The sequence below is a fragment of the Perissodus microlepis genome, chromosome 16 (assembly GCF_051167445.1).
Source record: "Perissodus microlepis isolate ML-2025 ecotype Zambia chromosome 16, ASM5116744v1, whole genome shotgun sequence".
In the NCBI taxonomy this organism is placed as follows: domain Eukaryota; kingdom Metazoa; phylum Chordata; class Actinopteri; order Cichliformes; family Cichlidae; genus Perissodus; species Perissodus microlepis.
Window position 1 is genome coordinate 27,464,072 of NC_140476.1, and position 21,121 is coordinate 27,485,192.

The 21,121-nt window shown below is 41.0% G+C and overlaps 2 protein-coding genes across 5 annotated transcripts in view; one reads left to right on the top strand and one right to left on the bottom strand.

Moving 5' to 3' along the window:
* Nucleotides 1–10,266, top strand: part of nek5 (NIMA related kinase 5) — a 23,701-nt gene extending 13,435 nt beyond the window's left edge. For 3 of the 4 annotated variants that reach the window (XM_084909038.1, XM_084909039.1, XM_084909040.1), the window contains 14 exons: nt 491–587; nt 1,777–1,889; nt 2,228–2,286; nt 3,141–3,305; nt 4,310–4,388; nt 4,646–4,759; nt 4,915–4,995; nt 5,147–5,248; nt 6,241–6,321; nt 6,513–6,614; nt 6,848–7,022; nt 7,123–7,233; nt 7,337–7,475; nt 8,316–10,266. In XM_084909038.1, the coding sequence (XP_084765164.1) occupies nt 491–587; nt 1,777–1,889; nt 2,228–2,286; nt 3,141–3,305; nt 4,310–4,388; nt 4,646–4,759; nt 4,915–4,995; nt 5,147–5,248; nt 6,241–6,321; nt 6,513–6,614; nt 6,848–7,022; nt 7,123–7,233; nt 7,337–7,475; nt 8,316–8,610 (1,713 nt within the window). In that variant the 3' untranslated portion in view covers nt 8,611–10,266. Of the gene's footprint in view, nt 1–490; nt 588–1,776; nt 1,890–2,227; nt 2,287–3,140; nt 3,306–4,309; nt 4,389–4,645; nt 4,760–4,914; nt 4,996–5,146; nt 5,249–6,240; nt 6,322–6,512; nt 6,615–6,847; nt 7,023–7,122; nt 7,234–7,306; nt 7,476–8,315 lie in introns of those variants that run through there. The other variant, XM_084909041.1, reaches the window with a different exon arrangement.
* LOC146371078 (GDP-Man:Man(3)GlcNAc(2)-PP-Dol alpha-1,2-mannosyltransferase-like) lies at nt 9,218–15,124 on the bottom strand. The gene is made up of 6 exons (XM_084909042.1): nt 15,026–15,124; nt 14,511–14,732; nt 14,002–14,204; nt 13,508–13,676; nt 11,135–11,754; nt 9,218–10,974 (listed from the first exon to the last, which is right to left on the bottom strand). Exons 1-6 carry the CDS (start codon nt 15,079–15,081, stop codon nt 10,691–10,693), a joined length of 1,554 nt encoding a protein of 517 aa, XP_084765168.1. The 5' UTR covers nt 15,082–15,124; the 3' UTR covers nt 9,218–10,690.
* Nucleotides 15,125–21,121: the final 5,997 nt, after the last annotated feature.

Sequence of the window (21,121 nt, forward strand, 5' to 3'; positions counted from 1 at the left end):
AAAAAAGATAGTTTAGGAATAAGATAATATTAGCACTGTCACTAATTCATGAAACAAAATCAAACACATAAACCAGTCAATCAATCAATCAATCAATCAATCAATCAAGATCATACAAACACAGCAAACAAATTTCTTAAAAAATAGTACTATATGGGCATAATACTAAACAACTACTTAGTTATAAATATTTTAAAATATTTTTTCAGTGCCTAATATATTTGTCAAACAGATTGAAACATTACTAAATATTAATTGAGATTAATTGAGATTTTAGATAATTCAGATTTCAGGAATTTTTTTGTTTTTCAGACAAAACTTCACGGGGCATGAATTCAAACAGATCTCACATTACATGAAATGATAGTGTGTTAGTTCAAATGTTTGTAAATTCCAGTTATTGACTTGGTCATAAAAATCTCTGACAGATAAATACATATATGAATGTGCAGGTTTGCTTCTGTTTTTGTGATTTATTGTGTGTGAGCAGGTGATGCAAGAGGAGTTTAGCCACACCGTGTTGCATAGAAACAAAGCTGTGGGGTCTCAACCAGTTAAAACAAGAGCGGGAGCAGCAAACACACAAGGTGCAGCTGGACTTACAATACAAAATTTTAAATTACTTGGAAGGCAGCTTTTTTCCCTCACACATCTTCTGGAAAACATGCTTCGATTTTTTTTCCCTTCTGATTTAGGTTCTGTCAGTATCTTCTGCCTATTCTATTCCTCGACTGTGTCCACGATGTTGAGGTCAAGACTCCTTACGGCCCAGACCATCTACTGCAATACTTCTGCTTGTACTTCTTTTTCTGTTGTGTTGCTCAAGATAGTTCATTATGACTGGGACCATGTTGTTATGGTGCAGAGCGAATTCAGGGGCTTCAGATGTTAGTCTGATGTGTTTATTGATGGTTATATGTTTTAATTTACTTTCAAAATAATTTAAAGTACATAAAGCATACCTGTAGGGATGCCTCTGTATGCTGTGTGCACATATCAAACATTATTCCCTGTGATGTCTTTCCAGTCGCTATCTATGATGCAGGAGTGTTTTTTTACAAAACTTTTTGCATTACTTTTTATAGTACAAGTACTTTTATAGTACGAGTTGTATTAGATAAACATCAGCAGAGCCTTCAGGTATAAGAGCAGTAAGAGAATCTCTTAATAATTTCAGTTCTGTTCTGAGTCTTCAATTGTGTATACTGTAGTGACACCCAGTGGTAGCTTACCCACACCACGACTGTCCTTCAACACATCTGATAAGCTGCAGGGAAACTCCTGTCCGCTCGTATCACTCAGTAACTGTTGGGGAAGAGCTGGAACCTGATTGGACTAAATGTAATCACCTCACATCCTGGCTCACATTGTGTTTTGATAACATCAGCGCACAGCCCAAGGACAAATCACTGAGGGGGTGTTTATTTTCACTTTCTCCTTCACAATGGTTACCTAACTTATTTGTCTCAACACTTGCACATTATTTTTACCTGTTGTGTGAGTGGTTTAGTCTTTTTCTTTTAATCAAAAAAGCAGTGCATGAAAAACTGCATGCACTGTCAAAGCAGTAAACCCCCCCCACTGTATACGCATATAAACCTACATTTATGTCATGTGTGAAAGTGACACATTAAAAACACAGAAACCAAGAAAAGTGAACTTTATCTGTGAAACAGCGACCATCAACAACAATCACAGCGTGTGACTCTGTGCTCACAGACAGCAAAAAACAGCCCACTCTTTGTTATTCTAACTCAAGATTCTCATGTTTTCCAGGTAAGATTCAGAAGGCTAGAGTAGCCGAGAGGCCGGGGAATGCCAACAAGCGAGTGCCTGCTAGACCAGATTGGAAAGTCCCTCTCAAAGCCTACACACCCACCCACCATAAAGTAATAACATGGAAACAATATCCACAGTTTCACTGATTACCACCATAAAAAAGTAACTTTGTAAGTTCAGCGGTTAATGACTTGCTTGACTTGCTAGCTTATTTTTAACTACTGTACCTCCAGTGGTGTGGAACTGCTGTACTTGGCTAGTAGGTGCTTTTTCAGATTTGGAGTAGAGCCCGTATCACCCAAGCGTGATTTTTGCTTTACTGGAATTCTTTGTTCTTTTAACAAAGCTGCAGTAAAGCAATGGAAGCACAGCTCAGTCGGTATAATACAGTTCTTTAGTTTTTCTTGTATTTCTGTTGTATTAATACTGCATTTGTTTGTAATTGCAGCCTCCTCAACGTAGAGAAGCACAACTAGCAGCCAATAGAGAGTTTCCAGGGATCCAAAGGTTTGCTCAGAATGATGTGAACGCATAGTAACTCCTTTGGTCCTATTCCTGCCTGATATTGACACTTCTGTTTACAGCTGTGTAACCTGACCAGCTTTAACTACATCTTATTTCAAGATGATCTGTAAAAAAAATTAGAGCTTATAATAGCTAGCCGCAGCCTCATATGAACATGACATATTACATCCATCTATCCTTTTTCTGCTTATCCAGTTCAAGTTTGGGTTGGGGTACTGGGGAGCCCATCCCAGCTTCATACAGTGAGAGCTGGGGTACACCCTGGACAGGTCATCAGTCTGTCACAGGGCTAATACAGAGAGACAGACAACCATTCACTTTCACATTCACATGTATGGCCAGTTTAGCATCACTAATTAGCCTAACCCCAAGAATGTTTTTAGACTGTGGGAAGAAGCCGGAGTTCCCAGGGAAAACCCACACAGACACGGGAAAGCATGCAACCTCTGCACAGAAAGTCCCCAGACTGGATTTGAACATAGACAAATTACACCATGTCATTACGTATTTAACTAAAATTAAGCCAAAATGCAGAAGCAGTGTATGACAAAGTAGACCCTTAGCAGATGCAGAGGGAATTAAGTGGGTAAGTAGCAGCCATGTGCTGCTAATCAAATGTGCTTGATTTAAATGATCATCATCAAGTCTCCAGAGCTCATCAAGTTATGTCCTGATATGTAAAACCTTAGAATTGAAAGGATGTACTTTCTTATACCTCTATTGTATGTTTCTTATCATTCATACAGATACAGATCTCAGGTTTGGTTAATCAACCATTAGCTTCACTTAATGATGATGGTTTATCATGCATGTATAATATGTAATATTAATTACAGGTTTAATGGTCAGCAGCCTGTCAGCCATTACCAGCACTACCACGCCCAGTTGGATGCCTTTCAGAGGAGGAACAAAGAGGATGTTCTTCCTCTTCCTCCTGTGGAAAGACCAAAGGAGCAATGTGAAGACCAAGCTGCTCCTTGTTCTGTGGAACCATATCAGCTGTGAGTGACCAAAGACCAGTACACGTGTAACTAACAATTATTCAGGAAACAGTTTCTGTAAAAACTTTAAATTAAATCAACCAATAAAAACAATAGGATAGAAAGTACATCCAGCTATCATTACAGTAGCATAGCTGTCAATTGAGTTCCTCTTCATTAATGGATGATTTGTTTCAGCTGTACATACAGCCATTAAAGGTTCTTTTTAAGTAGTTAAATGGGATAAAACGGTAATATACCATAAACATATCTTTACATTAAACATACTTTGTGTGTTCACACCTCACCACATTCAGTTATTGGGCAAAATGTTTAGCATTTCTACACTTAGATCTGAAAACACTCGTGTGTTGTGGCCATTGATGGAGGTTTTTTGCAAACAGTTTTTCTGTCAGGTGGGTTGAGCTTTGCTTTGCTCACTGTTGCACATGCACACTAGTCTTTGTCACCGTCCTAATTCTAAAAATCTTTTATTATAGAAATAAAAAGATACATTTTTTTATATCTTCTTGGTTAGCTCTGATTTCCTAGCATCAGGGAAAAGTCTCCAAAACTAGACCAGCCTTCATCCAGACGACCATAAATTTGGAACTGCACTCATACGAGGACCTAGCAGCACACTTTATTTAAATAGCAGCGACTCATAAAAACAGTCAGCAGCTGTTCAGCTTCCAAGTAGATCAGAGTTTTTTGCAAGGGAGAAGAACGGTCCTGCCCTGTCTTCCTGTTCTCACCCCAACAGGTCACGATAGATGCCCTGAGCCTAGTTCTGCCAGAGGTTTCTTCCTGTTAAAAGGGAGTTTTCCTTCCCACTGTCGCCAAAGGCTTACTCAAAGACAGTGATCTAATTGTTGGTGTTTTCTCTGTATCATTGTAGGGTCTTTACCTTCAATATAAAATACCTTGAAGCACTTGTTCAGTGATTTTGCGCTATATAAATACAATTGAATTGAACTAAAGTGAGCAGTTCTTTTCTTGAGTAACAGTTAATCTTCTTCTGTCAGTGTGGCTGCCGCTCGAAATGAATACCTGCAGAGAAGACAGGAGGCCAACGACTACAAGCTGAGAGCAGAGAAACAGCTGGTAGGACCAAGCTCTGTGCCTCCACATACTGTTGCTGGAATATCTACTCTTCTATTAGTGTATTAACTATAAGCGGAGCTGTAGTGTTGTGGTTAGTGTAGTGGAACACAAGTACATCAAAACTGTTCACTATTAAATTGTACTAATGCACAGTAGAGTTTATTACCTGTAAGACTATATTGTAAGAAATGAAAGTGGCACAGTTTTCACAACGATTAGCCACTTTTACCTTTAGCCTTTGCTTTTCTGTTGTTCAGGGTCTGCGTCCATGTACAGCTGAGCGCAACAGCAAGCCTGGTGGTCAAGAGCAGGAGGTGGGCAAACCTGAACACCAACATATGCCTTTGGACAAGAGACAGGGGGGTCAGCAGGTGGGACACACTCACAAGACACAGCAGCCATTAAAGTGAGCAGTTATGTTTAGTATCTAAATGAAGGACAAAAATGTGTTTACAGAAATAAAGAAATGCAGAAAAACTCTCCTAGGAATGTTTTCTAGTAGCTTTTAGAGTGTGTGTGGTTGCAGGAGTACCTGCGTCAGCTCGATCTCATTAGACAGCAATATCACCTGGAGATGAAACAGATGAGGATGAGAGCTGAAGCAGAGGTACGTACAAACTCCTGAACTCTTGAACTTACCCTTTTACACTTTGGGTCACTTCAAAGGTTGAATCAACCTTCTGTAGAAAATACACATAATAGCAACTCTCAGTCAATAATGAGGAGCATTAACATATTTTCATCCTGTCATGTTTCAGGCCAAGCCACAACACAAACTCGAGACCTTTGTGTTGGAGCAATCCAAGGACATAGAACCATCTGTTGACAACAGAGAGCCCCAGGAAGCAGCACCTGCACTGGTGAAATAGATCACTGGATAGGAATCACAAATACTTTCTTCATATTGATGATATTTTAGTAATATAGAGCAATTTTCTAAAGCTAATTTAATTTCTTTCAGAGGCCAGTTACGAATTTTCTGCTTTCCTGTAGCATGATATTTTCAGTGCAGTGCCCCTCTTTTACTCATATATGCAAACCTCCAGAGAGGAAAAGGGGCAAGGCTTTATATTTATTCAGACCAGCAACAAACACTTCATAAATATGTGAAAATATCTCTGTAACATGTTCTGCACCATCATGGACTGCAGGCTCTAACTTGTGAATGCAGTGTATGATGGTCAAGTTAGGGTTGGTCTTTCCACTGGCTGTTCCTCTCTAACAGCCCATCACAGCAGCGTCGCCATCAGCTGCCAAACTAACAAACTGTAGCCTTTCTTCACATCAAGGCTTTGTAACTGCAGGATGTGAGACAACAGACACCGCGCATAACTGAATGAATATAATGGAATGAAATACGAGACTATAGATCTCACCTTTTTAGGGAATGCTGATGTAGATGACCAGGCATGCGTTGGACATCCACTGGAAATATTTGTATTGAATGTCCTGTAAAATGTGACACTCTAAATCTTTTTATTTTATTTTTTATATTAATAATGTAATAGTTTTGACTCTGAAACAACAAGTTGGAACAGAACAGAATCCAGATTGTTCACGTCTATGCAATATCATTTCAACTATCAAAGCATTGGCAGTGCATAAAGTGTTGTTTGTACTGTAGATCGATTAAAGGTCCATTCTCCTTGCAAATCACACCCTGTGTCTGCATGGCATATACCTGTATTATCTTCATGAACTATTACAACCCTATAACCATACTTTGACAGTATATTCTGCTTTATTTTTAAAGCAATCACTGTAGGGTTTGCACACATATTTAGGGATACAATATTCATTCTACAGAAGAATTCATGATAACTGTAGTTTTCTCTGTGTCTGGTTTCTGCAGGATGTTGAAGCAGCTCTGAGGCAGATCAGAGAGGAGAACAGAGACCAGATGAGAGCTTTGGAGAGAAAACACAAAGACAAAGTGAGTTTATACCAACAAAAACAATTCTGCAGAGGTTAAGTCCAGTAATTCTACTTGTATACCTGCATTCAAACTATTTGAATATTGAAGACCTTTCCAGATTCAACAGTGGCATTTAAGTTGTTGACACATCTGAAGCACTGAAGACTACTGTATCTTTTGCTCTTTTTGGGGGTTTGTGACATCTACAGAGGGGAATCATGTTTGAGATCCGATTAGATAATGAAAAGCTAAGGGAAGACGAGGAGGAGGAGGAGAAGAAAGACGAGGAAGGAAGAAAACAGGATGACCAGGTGAGAGACAGAAGATATCATCATCATCACCTTTATTTATAAAGCACTTTAAAACAACCACAGCTGACACAAAGTGCTGTACATAGGAACTATATAATAAAATTACACAAGATATCAATCAAAGCCAAATAAAAGAAAAGGTAAAATAATTAATTAAATAAATATAAATATAGTCTTTAGTATCTTTCTAACTGCCAATCTTCTTCTCACTCTTACGTTCCTTTTCCATGCAGGAAGTGGACCCACTGAATCGAACTCTGTCCTTCCAGGAAGGAGCACAACTGAAGCTCAAGGATTGGCTACAGGGGAGGAGGGGGTGGAGCAACAGGACTCCTCAGACTTTGCTGAACGCGCTCGGCAACATGGACATCAACTCAGTCTACAACACGGCGGTCGAGGCTGGACAAGGTGCAGCATACCCACAGAACAGCTGGGTGGTGATGCTCAAAATGTTTATTAGAATTAGTCGGTTTTTGCTTCTCTGAATAATGTCGATCTATTGGACAAGGTGAGGAAGTGGCAGGTCGTAGGCAGTGGATTGACGGGCCCCCTAACACCCTGCTGAGAGCTCTGGCTCAGGCTGAGCTCACATCATCGACTCTAGATTCAGTGGCCACAGGTGAGACATCACACACTCACATCTGATGGGTGTTGAAACCAGCAGTGTAAAGGGTAAAATGTGCTGTTCTCAGTGGTCCTGGAATGTCTTTAATGTGAAAAAGATTTAGAGACACAGCAGGACGGAACAGAGGAGGAGATTAACCCGGACAAAGAGGAGGAAAGGGATGGTGAAGGAGAGGAGGAGTCTGATGTGGAGATGGATGAAGAGCGTCTGGAGCCGAGGTCAGATGATGATGACACGTAAGTCAACACTTCCTTCTGTTCACATTCTAAATATACTGCATATTTTTACTCCATGCTGCCACAGTGAGCTGAACCAGATGGAGTTACAGTTATCAGATATCAGTTTATTACAGTATTGTACAGAAATTGGAGCAGGGGTCCCCAATCCCAGTCCACGAGGGCCGGTGTCCCTGCAGGTTTTAGATGTGTCCTTGATCCATCACAGCTAATTTAAATGGATAAATTACCTTCTCAACATGTCTTGAAGTTCTCCAGTTGCCTGGTAACGAACTAATCATGTGATTCAGGTGTGTTGACCCAGGGTGAGATCTAAAACCTGCAGGGACACCGGCCCTCGTGGACTGGGATTGGGGACCCCTGAATTAGAGGATTAAATGAAAGAGAATCAGATTGTCAGCTATAACTTTGGACACGTTAGTCATAAATTCCAGAACAATTTAGTGAAAAAATGCACCAAAAATTGCTCGTCAGTGCTACTGATTCATGTAACAGCGCAGAGCTTTACATGTCTCTGAATTTCAGAGGGGGGGGAATAGAACAATACCAGATATATAAGATATGAATGTATTATAGACAACAAAGTTACTTTTTACATTGAGCAATGATGTTTGCAATGCTTCATATTTTTAGTCACATTTCTACACAGAGGTTGAGCCACAATGTGCAGCGAGTCGAAAAGCCTCTACCCGTCTTTACTCAGTAGTGTACACACACCCAGAATTCTGCAACATCACAAATCTTACTTAATTACATCAAACATTTTGGTCAATGTGTTTGTTTGTTTTTTAAACTCTTACATGTCATTAAGTGTTAATTTTTTCCACTCTTTCTCATTAGGAACTTTGAGGAGTCAGAGGATGAGCTGAGAGAAGCAGTGGCAGACTCCATGAGGAACCTGTTTGTCATGGAGGACACGAGCTCAGACGAAAAGGAGCAGGAACGCGAACCACTAGCTGATAGGATGGAGGAGGAGATGGATGAAGGTGCAGTGAGCTCTGGAGATCCTCAACAAATCCAAGCAGAGGTCCAGAATTCAAGTGAAGAAGCAGGATCGTTCAAGGTATTTCCTGCTGAGCCTGAGTCCCACAGACAACATACCACAGCTTCAAACGAGCAGCATCAGACTCCTTAACCGCCTGCAAACTTTAACATTTTGATTTTGTGAGAGTTGGACAAAAATGTAAGAGTAACTGGAATCTGATAATAAAAAGTGATTGTTTTCATGATGTGAATACATGACTCTGTGAAGGATTGTTGTTAATTTAGGTTGTTTATCTGGCGTAACAACAAGTCACACTTTCTCAGTTATCTTTAACCTATTCCAGTAAATAGCCCAGTGGAATAAGATGTTAAGCCTGAATAATGTGCAGTTACATGAATGTGTGTGTGAGGAAACATACACTATTAAAAGCACAAGAGTTTTTGTGAAATTTAAGGCACTTTGGCTTGTAAGAGGGGAAAAGCACTACTAAATTAATACAAATGGGAATTATCGGACACTCCATGATACTATAATATGACATTATTTCACTGACATGTTATTGGTTGATGGTGATGGACCACAGGACTCAGCTAAGCAGCTAAACTGGCTTCATAGTACAGGTCTCATATATGACATTTAACAGATGAGTTTTTAATCATGTTTGGTAATGTTTTACTTTTGCGCACGATATCTCGTCTAGTTTATTTCATGTGTGTTTTTTTACAACAGGCTGGCAGCACACAACAAATCTGAAGTGTTTCATTTATTGCAGCATTATTTAATTTAATTGCAGTTTGCAAGTGAAACAAACTCCAAACAGCCTTTTTACATGGACAGACTTAAATAGTTCTAATTCCTCTTTAAAAATAAAGGTTAGTCAGCCTTTTACATATAATAATATTTCCATGCCTGGACCTCATCACAAACAGGAATACAACAGCTGAAAAAACATTTAAATTAAGAGTGCTTTGGCCATGGTTTAAAACCACAAACCTGTGGGTTTAAGTGCTTCTTGTGCACACAGAAAGCGTTACAAGAAATTCTTCATCAGACAAAACATTTCCACCCTTCCCTTCACGTACATTTACAAGCATGTTGCTAACATCACGCCACTGCAAAAAATAAAATCAAACTATATCAGTATTAACTGGACATAAATCACTTCTACACGCTTAAAAGTGTTGGAGCTTGGAATGTCACTCTCCCCGCAATATTAAATTATTTAACGAAATACATTTTGAGAAACGTGAGTGTTCCTGTGGTCTTTCTCACAATCAGTTTTCTCTCCAGCACAGAGATGCAGCAAGTGTGGCTTAGCTTAGCACGAACACAGAAGCCTTAGCTCCACCAACAGTGAAAGCTCTTTAGAGCTGTTGGATTTACATGTGTCTTGTGAGTTTTATCTACCAGTTTTGATCTGTATTTTTAGTTTACTAATCACAAAAGGTTGTTAGCACATATGGGGCGAAGCAGTTATGTGGATAACATCCAATCTGAAACTGTAAAGATATGAGGATGAAAATAAATCACGGGAATTAAACGTTCATCCGGGAATGTTAAAACCTCTCTCGTCTTTATGTGAGAACTCTGTTAATGTTCTTTTTCATTGTTACCTAGCTTTACCTTCCGATGACCTCACCTTATTGTTGTCTTTTTTTTAGCTTTTATGAGTGTCCATTGTTGCACATCCTAACAAAACCCAGGTGATCTCCGGATATCCAGGGTTGCCTAAATTGCTCCTGGAGCAAATATGACAGAACATAAATAATAGCTATAATTATGAGATTAAAGAGGATATTTCCTGAACCTCATGGTGTCTTGTAATTTTTTATGTAAAGTCATATGAACACATGACTCAGTTTGGAGGTGAACAGAATGTGATTTTTCACCCGATTTTTTTTCCCATCATCGTGCTTCCAGCTCTGCTGTCACTGAAGACTTTCACACAAGTTTGACACACGCACAGTCCTACACTCTTTGTTGGTTTTGTTTATTCATCCCAATTATTTCTCTGGGTGTCCACCCCGAATGTGTCTTGATGATGTTGACTTGCTTTGTGAGATTATTATGCTGAAAATGATCCACCCCATCACACTTAAACCTTCAAGCTTAAGCCATTTTAAACATACACATGACCCTCACTGTTCAATCCTATATATGTGTGTAGCACTATTTAAAAGACCAACAACATTCTGGTCCTTGGTGGACTCGGCACCTCATCTGTTTTAACTCATCGCTCTAGAGTACCCATCAGAGGCTCCATGGCAGCCAGAAAACAAGACTCAAACTCCTGGTCGGAAAATCGTTCCACAGAGTCCCTGGCGTTACGGCGCATTTCCAGTCGAGCGGCTGGTGACAACGACAGGATGGTTTCCATGTTAGCCGCATAGCTGTCCTCACTGTCAGCCAGGAAGCCCGTCTGCCTGCCTTCGTACGGCACCACGATGTCCAGCTTTGGACCTCCAGACTTGTGGGCAAGAATGATGGTGCCTGCGGCCATACACTCCACCACACCTGGAGACAAAGATGGAGGATTAATGTTCAGACCGGCTGATCTGATACAAAAGTCGTACTGTTAAGTTTTTCATTGGGTCATTTCTGTGGAAAACTGTGTAGTAAGTACTATTGAAAAAGAAATACTTTTTACGGTTTTAGTAACACATGCTGTCCTCACCGATGCCGAAGTGTTCATTCCACATTGTGTGCAGACCAATGGTGGCGTCCACCAGCTCTCTCTTCAGCTCCTCAAAGGGGATATTAAGTTTGAATTCGACATAGTCGGCGATGCCCAGCTCCTGACAGAGTCCCCGCAGCATCAACACCCTCTCCTCATCCTCCTGGTTCCTGCATCCGCCAATCAGCACCAGCCGTAGAGACTCTCTCCCCCCTGGGCCGTCCCCTTTCCTGTCTAGCAGTTTGCGAAATGCTCTGATCTGGAGCTGGTGATCCTTCTCTGGCCTGAACTGACCCACCGACACAATGGAGTGGCGCTTCCTGTCCCCTCTGCCGCCGTCCTCTTCTTCTCTTCCAAGCTCCTCCCAGCCCTCCATCTCGTCCTCGTCCTCCAGCGGGACATCTAGGAAGGCCCTGATGTCACAGGGAGGGTAGACGATGCTGGTGCGGCTCGGAGAGCGCCACAGAGCGAGGATGTGTCCCAGCGTCCAGGTGGAGTTCACCATAATGACGTCACTGCAGGAGCCGGCCAGGCCGTACAGCAGAGCAAAGCAGCAGTAGTACACCACCTTCAATGCACTCAGGATTGGGTTTCTTGAGATGAAATCAGCATTGTTGAATCTGAAATATAAAGACGAAGATGAAAGGTAAGGTTTTGGTTTTTTTTTTTGGGCAAGAGTAATCACACAACAGAACATTTACAGGTCAGGATTGGATTAGCCTCAAATGCCTGGGACGCTTTCATACAGTACAACTGAATAGCTTAGGGCAAATCTAGTAACACACTCCACACTGCACACATCGTGTACGTAGCAATTCTCTGTTTTCATTTTACAGAAAGGCTGGATGATTTTTTTTCAATTACTCTTTCTGTCCATGAGTACCACTCAGAGAGTTGCAATCGCAGCACTTTAAGATGGTAAAAGATGGAGCCTAAGGTCCTCTTCTGTGAGCGTGACTGATAAAAGCACAGAGCAAGTGTTTGTTTTTTCTCAGGAGAAGCCACTGGTGGTGTCCTACCTGATGACATCAAACACAGTACCAGACAGCAAGTACGACTGACTGATGAGCAACGGATAACCAGTCATGTATTTCAGTCAATGCAAGAACTTATCACTCTGTACTTGCCTAATTTGACAGAGACCATTGTTAACCAACACAACTGTGTAGAGTAAGCCTGACATTATTTGATCTTGTTTTTTTTGCTAGGCCCCCCTTTATTTTACAAGAAAAATGTCCCCCCCCCGCACGCACAAACACATCCTCCAACCACACACACCCATATTTTGCTCCATTGCGGTTTATTTCACACCTCAAACATTTAATAAACAATTAAGCAAATACAAGTAATCTGCAATAAATTACAGGTAGCAATGAAATAAACTACTAACTCTTTTATGCTAAGTCCACACCTACACGGGTATTTTTGAAAACGCAGCTGTTTTGTCCACACATAAACAGCGTTTCGAATCACTGAAAAGATTTTTTAAACTCCTTTTTTGCGTTTAGTGTGGACGAGGAATACAGAGTTCCTCATGCAGCGTCAAAGGTATGTGCCTTTTTTCACGTCACGCTGTGCACAAGTTATTGTTTACATGAGATGAATTGCAGAATGGCAGATAGAGACAAAATGTTAATCTGACTATCTTCAGTTTTTAAACGCTTACATACACACACGCAGTTACTGTCCCTCTATTTAGAAAGGCAGAGGCGTCACGGTGTGATTATTTTACGTGTAGTTGTTTTTAGTTCCTGTGTAATAATATTCAACATTGCTATCAATACATTTCTCAAAAAATGCCTCTCTGTGCAAAATGGGTTTAAAAACATCAACAGCTGTGGGATCCTGTTTGAACCGGGGGAATAAATCGTGGCAGGATCAGCCTGATATTATTTGTATCCCACTGTAACTTTACTGTATACAGAGCTAACATCTCCAAAATGTCAGGAGTAGTTAGTCATTACAACAAGTGTTTGTGAACTAAAAATCACGAATGTGGGATACTGTTTGTCCGTGATTTGAAGAGCCCAGCGCTGCTCCCGACGAAGGGAAAACCAATTCTGCAGGGGAGACCTACCTCAGCACTTGTGCAGGTGAAACCAAAGGGCAGATATGCTTCACCATATTTTCTAGTCTTTGGCTTAGAATGAAGCTGGTTTGGAAACATATTCAGCTATGCTTCATCTCCTGCTTTGCCTTTGTGTGGGCGCCCTGTGCTAGCAGTGTCCAAGCGTTTTCGGGGTCCCCCCCCCCCCCCCCCCCCCTTTTCATACCGCACCCCCCCTGCAATGGCTCTGCGCCCCCCATAGGGGGCGGGCCCCACACTTTGGGAAGCTCTGGATTAAATGGAGCTGTGTCTAAATGCACTTTTACCTTGGGTTCCTTTCTCTGACCACAGACAGCATGTCGGTGCTGACAGTGGGATAGTGAACGTAGCTTGCCACTTTACAGCCTCCCAGGTAGCGGAAGATCGGCAAGGTGAAGGCGTAGCCCATCGAGTCCACATACAGGTCAGGAACGAAGGCCGTCAGTGCCTCCCACCCTAAAACAAACACACACACACACACACACACTGCGTCACTTCAACTTACAAACCTGTTGATCCCACAGAAAAGAATAAATTCAGTAAAATTAAAAACATATGATCCACAGCACTGGATCACATCTATATGAAGGAATCACATACACATCATGTGTTTCATGTTTGCAGAAACGTTAGCAAAATAGGGTGGAGACTACAATGAAAGCAAATGTTAGAAATATACATCATCTTGTTCCCATATGTTAAATCAAAGAAAAAAAATCTTACTGTAATATAAATAAGTACTTGAATTTATTTAGTCTCTCCATTTTAGCCCAGATCTTACCCAGGAACATTGAGCCTGCGCTCTGACCCAGCAGGGTGAAGTGAGGGTAAGAGCTGGCCTCCACAAGTACACGGTGACGCAGGAAGACAAAGGTGACTGATCGAGGCAGCGTGATGTTGAATCGCTGCCGGGCTCCCTCCAGAATCTGCTCACCGGTCACTCCCTGGTCACCCGTATAAACCACAAAGGAGACGCCGGGATATCTGGGATAAAGGCAGAAACTCTACATTAGTGTTTAAACTTAGGGTTTATCTCTGTGGTCTGAGGGTCAGCTTATGTTTTTAAAAGCAGTCACTTGTACTATACTATTTGCTAGAGAGCAAAGAAGCTGATCTAATGGTCTCACTAGATGGTCTGTGGGTCTTGGAGACAATAGTAGAGGTAGTTTCAACCAAACATAGCTGTGAAATCAAGGACAGAGTTGGAAGAGAAGTGACTTCCTCTCCAACCTACAAACAACAACAAACATGAAGCATACTTTCCCTTAAAATTATTTTTAAATATTTTACCGGTGCATGAGGGCCCTCAGGGAGCACCAGAGGACCCGCTCCCCGCCTCCTCCCGCGTTACAGTAGGGGTGGAAGAAAGCCACCGCCGGGCCATCATCCTGAGCCCGACGGGCCTTGCGGCGCCCCTGCAGCCACATGCGGACCCCCAAAAGGAGCAGGAGGAGGACGAGGGTCAGGATCAGGCTCAGGTAGAGGCATGGCACCAGCAGCGACCACAGCAGCCTGCGGAGGGACGGGAAAAGAGGACTGGCAATGTGTGACACTAAAAACAAGCTCTACTCAAGATAATTATTAATCTGTTACTATCGTTACAACCGGACAGGCGACAGTAAATCTGTTATTACTGTTGATTACGCTAATGATAAGTCAGCTAGCTGCTAGTTAAGCTAAAGTTAGCTTGTCGCGTGTCTCAACAATACTTTTCCTGTTTGTTTGGGGGGGTTTAGCACCAGCTCTTTGTACACCATTTTATCACTGAACTGCAAATAAAGCAACACATGCGAGACAATTCCTACCTCATTAAATCGCAAAAACACAGAGATAAGTGGTGGTGGTGGTTGTCGTGTCCCATTTTGACAACACAACTCCGTGACACTAGCGGAAGTAACTGTCAGCTGCTGGAGTTCACCGACTGTGATTGGTTCAGCCTTTGTTTACGTACACGTCATCGACACGTGACTTTCCTGAGTAGCAACGGAGGTCAGAGGAGGGGAGTTTGCACGGGTATAATGAATGTACCATTAAACACTGGGTGGTGAACTTTGAGTTTATACTTTGGGAGTAAAGAGAGACTCGCTTCTCCCTGAGGGAAACTGTGAAGAGTGCCCGCAAACGAGAAACCATTAAAGTTGTCCTTCAAAGTAAAAGTCGCACCTGTTGGAAATTTGTTAGGTGCAGGATTTAGGCACAGCTTTTATTCTGAAGGCAAATATCATTTTCCTGTTTATGATACACTTCAAAGTTTCATTAAAGCTGGGAGAGCAGTCGGTAGTGCTGTGCGATATACTGCAGATGTTAGAATCGATCCAATACCAAGTAACTACAGGGCTAGTATTGGCAATAACAATACCAATACTTTTAACTTAGAAAGGCAGCTTATGTAGACCGGATTTATGAGATAAATCAGTATTTTTAAATTCTGAACACAATTTAATGACCACTAAATCACTGTGATTACTCATTCTACAGTTATTTCTACAATAATTTGTTAGATCAAAAGAGAGAATTGGGTTGTTTTTTTGGGGGGGGGTTAGTAGATGTTACAGCACACAAATTCCACTGTGTGTGTTTGATTTGTATTTTTTAATTTACCCCAAAAATTAATTATTTACAAAATTCAGTGGGCTATATATTGAACTTGATTTTAGAGTATTGATTGGCGTATCAATGCCAGGGGTGTAATTTCCAGGGGGGTTAGGGGGGTCATCTGGAATCATCTGGGAATTTACCCAGATTTATTTATTTATTTAGGCAGAGATTTAGAGACATTAGAGACATTAAAGCTATTCTATAGTATAATGTATTATATATAATATTGATACTTTAACTTATCACTATTGCAAATAATATTTCTTACTCTTCTTACTGTTGTGGAACAACTGTGACCATGCTGTTTCCTCTGGGATTAACAAAGTATTTCTGACTCTGATTCTGAACAGGCTAACTCAGCAACTCCAAAAGGTGCGAAAGAGCACAGAAGACAGCTAAAGGGGATTATTGGAGAATTTCTCCCTTGATTAAGAACAAAACCTTCAAACAAGCAGACAGAGAAGCAGTAAAGGCCTGCCAGAGCATCTCAAGGGAGGAAACACAGATTTGATTGGGTTTTGCATTCAAAACCAGGAGCGTCTTCCTGTGTCTGTAGAAAAAATTCTGGTGACAATCATACTGTATGATTATATAATGGATAATAGGTACCTGCTGTTGACACAGAAAACATGCTGTGTTTTTGTGTTTTGCTTTGTATGAAGGAATGTAATGCTTTCACTAATCTACTGCTTTAATGATTTCACATTTATCTTACATTATTATTATTGGAGGACCATAAAATTCACAGCGTTCTGCTGTAGGTGCTTCAGGATCATACAGTAGTAGAACCTCACACTGATGATCTCTCCCTATATGCTCCCAGTCATGGTGGTGGTGTGCTGGGGGAGCAGCACAGCAAAGAAGGACTCATCCAGACTGGAGAAACTAATCAGGAAGGCTGGCTCTGTGGTCGGCATGAAGCTGGACACTCTGGTGACAGTGGCAGAGAAGAGGACCTTAAAGAAACTGATGGACATTATGAACAATGCCGGGCATCCTCTGCACACGGTCGTAAACAATCAGAGGAGCCTATTCAGCGACAGGCTGCTTCTCCCCAAGTCAAAAACCAACAGACTTAAAAACTCCTTTGTCCCACACGCCATCAGACTGTTTAACTCCTCACTGGAGGGGAGAGGGAGGAGAAACAGGGGGACAAGGGAGGGCGGGAACAACTGAGTTGTAGGTGCTTCTCTACACTGTGCAATATTTGCAAAATTTGTTTTTTGTTTTGTCTTTTTTCTTATATTTGACTGTGCAATAACCACTGTGCAATATACTCACTCAAATGAGCAATCCTATTTATCCATATTGTATATTCTGTATCTATATATGTGTATATGTGTATATATGGTGTATTTATGCTTATATCCTTACTCTCATTTCCCTTAATGTATCTGTAACATGCAACTTCTTTCGGTGCTTTGCTACTGGAAACTGAATTTCCCGGAGGAACCCACCCGAGGGATTAATAAAGTTTCATGTAATCTAATCTAATGCTTCTGACTTGTTCTGCTTCCTTCTGGCCACTGCAGACTCTTTCATTTTCAGGATTCAAGCCAGAGATCTCAGTTTCATTACCAGTGATGCTCCTCCACACTGAACTGGGTCAGTTTGCAAAAGAAACCCATGTTTCCATGCTGCGCAAGTTTGAAGCCCACGAATGCAGCTAAAATGAAAGTAGTCAAGAGATGCACAAGGAGCCAACCTGGAAAGGGAGATATCAAATTTAAATCAGGTATGGTTTTTGATATTTATAATCAGAGTCCTGGAAGTCGTACGATACTTGTTACCTTCCAGGTTTAGATCTTACATGAAAACAACCTGTGTATAAAATCTGACACTACTACAGGTTGAACAGAATGTCTTAAAGAGAAACCAGTGTCTTCACCTACAACTGTAGTATGTAGTATGAACTGTCAGTTGATTATGAATGCATATTAGTGTTTACCAGCTGGGTGTAGAGTAAGTTCTGAATGTAGCAAAGAGTTGCTAATGTGATACTAACAGGCAATGGGATATTGTGCCTGAAAGTCCAAATTTTTCTAGCGAGGTCAGACCTGAGGCGACACAGGCTTCATAAAACTTGTTAGAAACATGAAGCGCCTCTACTGAAGAGGTTCAGTAGGCTTACTCTGTGAGACATTTCCAGGGGAATCCCAGTGTGATGGTGGTGATGAGATAAGAGGGAGCTTTTAAGTCAGATAAGGCAAATATAGACTATTAATCAAACACTTATCGTTCATTTTACAGTATAAAGTGTTAATTTGGGGCACCATGAACAAATTTGACTCCCTGGTGGGTGAAGTAATCTGGGTCTACTTATGAGAGGTGCAGTATTCAAATCCATCAGAATATTAGTGTAAATACAATGTCATGATTTAAGCTGGAAGCACAAACAACACAAAGGTTAGGACTATTCCTGGTTATGGACTATGAGCCTCTGTTGGTTCGCTGCATGTTTATCCAAGATCAGTCCATATTATATGATGCAAATTAGCCTTTTTTGATAAACATTTAGTAAATAGTACCCCAATTAACAAAACATGATTAATCAATAGTTTATGTTCGTGATTTTTCCTGTAGGTAAAATCTCTGGGGTCCGAGCCTAAGTATCTTTGCAGTTATAATTTAGCAAAACAGCAACTTTAGTTAGTTACTAGCAACCGACACCTTCTCAGATCAGGATAACAGGAAGCGACACATTGCAATGACACTTGACTTTGAGTTTTTTGTTTTTTGGAGGAGTGGGGGTAGGGTGTTTGCAGTAGTTTGCAGTGGAAGCCCTCAGTGACTCTGTTTGTGAGAAGGGTGCAAATGTGGCCCGAGGGCTGCTCCCGGACGCGGGTGTAAATCTGCTGCCTGACGGATCCCCTCAAACCTGCCCCACTCACATTCAGAGGTGTCAAAGCACCTGCTGCCATGTAGGAGACAAAAAGCAATGTCGCTCATGCTTGAGTAGATTCAAAAATACCAGCTGTGTGCACCCCACAGTGATCAAAAACCAACATTTACTGTGCCCCTCCTGCACTGCAGCCTGTGAACGAGCAAAACCAGGTTGTACATTTATACAAATGCAAAAATTACTTGTGACTTAGGATCTGTAAATATGTGAAATTTCAAAGCCTTGCAGTTAATTTATGATTTATAAATGTATCTCATCTATTGAGTTCAAGAAATGAGCTCATTAAAACCTTTTTCTTTGCCTTCGTGTTGACACCAGCTGTTTCCTTGAGACAAGCAGCAGGTGGCACTAACTGTCCTGTCCAGTTTAGTTTCTCTGACATGAGAAAGGTCACAGTTTCTTTGTTGCTCCATATGGATCTCATGCTTTGGCTGATCTTCATTCCATGTATGAACTGAAAATGTGTATTAATAAATGTGCATCTAAACACAAACAGCCTTTTCATAGCAGCTGTTTTGACATGTCAAGGCAGGAAAAGCAAAGGTGTGTTAATGGTAACTAACGGTGCTAGTCTAGCTTCATCGCTTACTGGGACATTAAATAAAAGTGACTCATTAATGCTATTTATTTCATTGGTGTCTTCTCTGCTATGAAAGGGTAAAATAAAACTAAAGGTATGTTGAGAAAGAGGAACAGAACGTGCTCAGAGTTTAGACACAGATATTGCGCGGTGCACTTCCTGTAATTTACGCATCCAAGAGTCTACTTTAAAAAAATTACACATGGCTGCAGAAAATGCAGTTATTACAACACAATTTAACGTTGATCATCTATCACTTCTTTCTTTTCTTTAACACCAGCCAGATGTTGACCTGACATCATTACCATGTGATGCTCCATTTTGGGTTGGATGTCACTGACTCACCAGACGACTTGAAATGATCCACTTAATGCTGCTCAGACCAGATTTGAGCAGCACTAAGTGATTCAGCAGTTTTAGTTTGAATTTAGACAACGACATTTGCTTTTTTTGTTTTTTTGTTTTTTTGTTTTAAAAAGGAAGATTTATGTATGTGAGAATGTGCTCTGTTCCTCTTTTGTATTCCTCTGGTGACCACAGCCAACAGAAGGCCATTTCTTTTTTCAAGAGAGTTTTCCACTTGGAAATTTGTCCATTGAAAAAAACGTATGTATTTATAACAGCAGCAGTCAAATCAAAACAACAGTCGCCTCAACAACAGGCGCTTTGTATTATAAGGTAAAGGTCTTACGATAATACAGAGAAAAACCCAACAATCATATGAACCCCTTGAACAAGCATTTGGTGACAGTGGGAAGGAAAAACTCCCTTTTAACCTGAAGAAACCTCCAGCAGATCCAGGCTCGGGGAGAGGCGGCCATCTGCTGTGACCGGTTGAGGGTGAGAGAAGGGAGACAGGACAAAAGACACACTGTGGAAGAGAACCAGAGGTTAATAATAACTAACTAATGGTTAAATAATTGAAGTGACTACTTCAATTATTTACTTCATGAGTGCAGAATACCATTGATTGACCTATAACCAGGTAATAACATCTATCAAGGAAAGTAGTGCTGGTAACTAAATCAGATATAGTGCCCTTAAGTTACTATGGCAATAAGCCAAACAGATAAGCTTCTGTAACAGTGTGGCCGGGCTTAGGGACCAGACCAACAGTAATTCTATCATTTTTATCACCAGAACATTATTAAAAGTTTGATTAACATTAAAAATACGATTTAGTTAGCATTTACTATAGTCCTGAGTTGCTAAGAACCTAGCCTAGCAGAATAACACTAAGGCTTAAAATGGCATGTTAGTTAAGTTATGCAAAAACACTTTAGTGGACATATTATGTACTCCAGTTTTGTTTGTAATTAGTCACATCTTAAAATAGATGGAAACAGTCAAGTGGTCACCAGGAGAAAAAATTCCAGTGGGTGGCAGCATGTGGGCTCTTTGGAAAGTGTTTTTGTAAGAACATCCCTCTATGGGCACAGCTACAAATAGCTACTACACGGCACTACTTTGCTTAAGTGACCCCTAGGAACAACCAGGATCAACCAGTTGTTTTCACAATTAGATAACAAACCACACATTCAGGGGTAACGCAGTCAGTGGGCTAGTGGAGTGATGAATCCATATTTTTAATATTTGGTTCAAACTATTACACAAATTATCTTGATGCATGCTCAATCATCCAGGTAAGTAAATCTCCAAAGGTTGATTCTGTTCATCTGGACGTGGCCTCCTTGACTCAGCGCTCAAACCAGCTTCCTCCCTGTTCCTCCCCTCCCACTGGTTTGAGTGCGGAGTCAAGGAGGCCATTTACATGAAAAGGGAAAGACCATCTCTAAATTGAGGAGGGGGCCTAAGGGTACA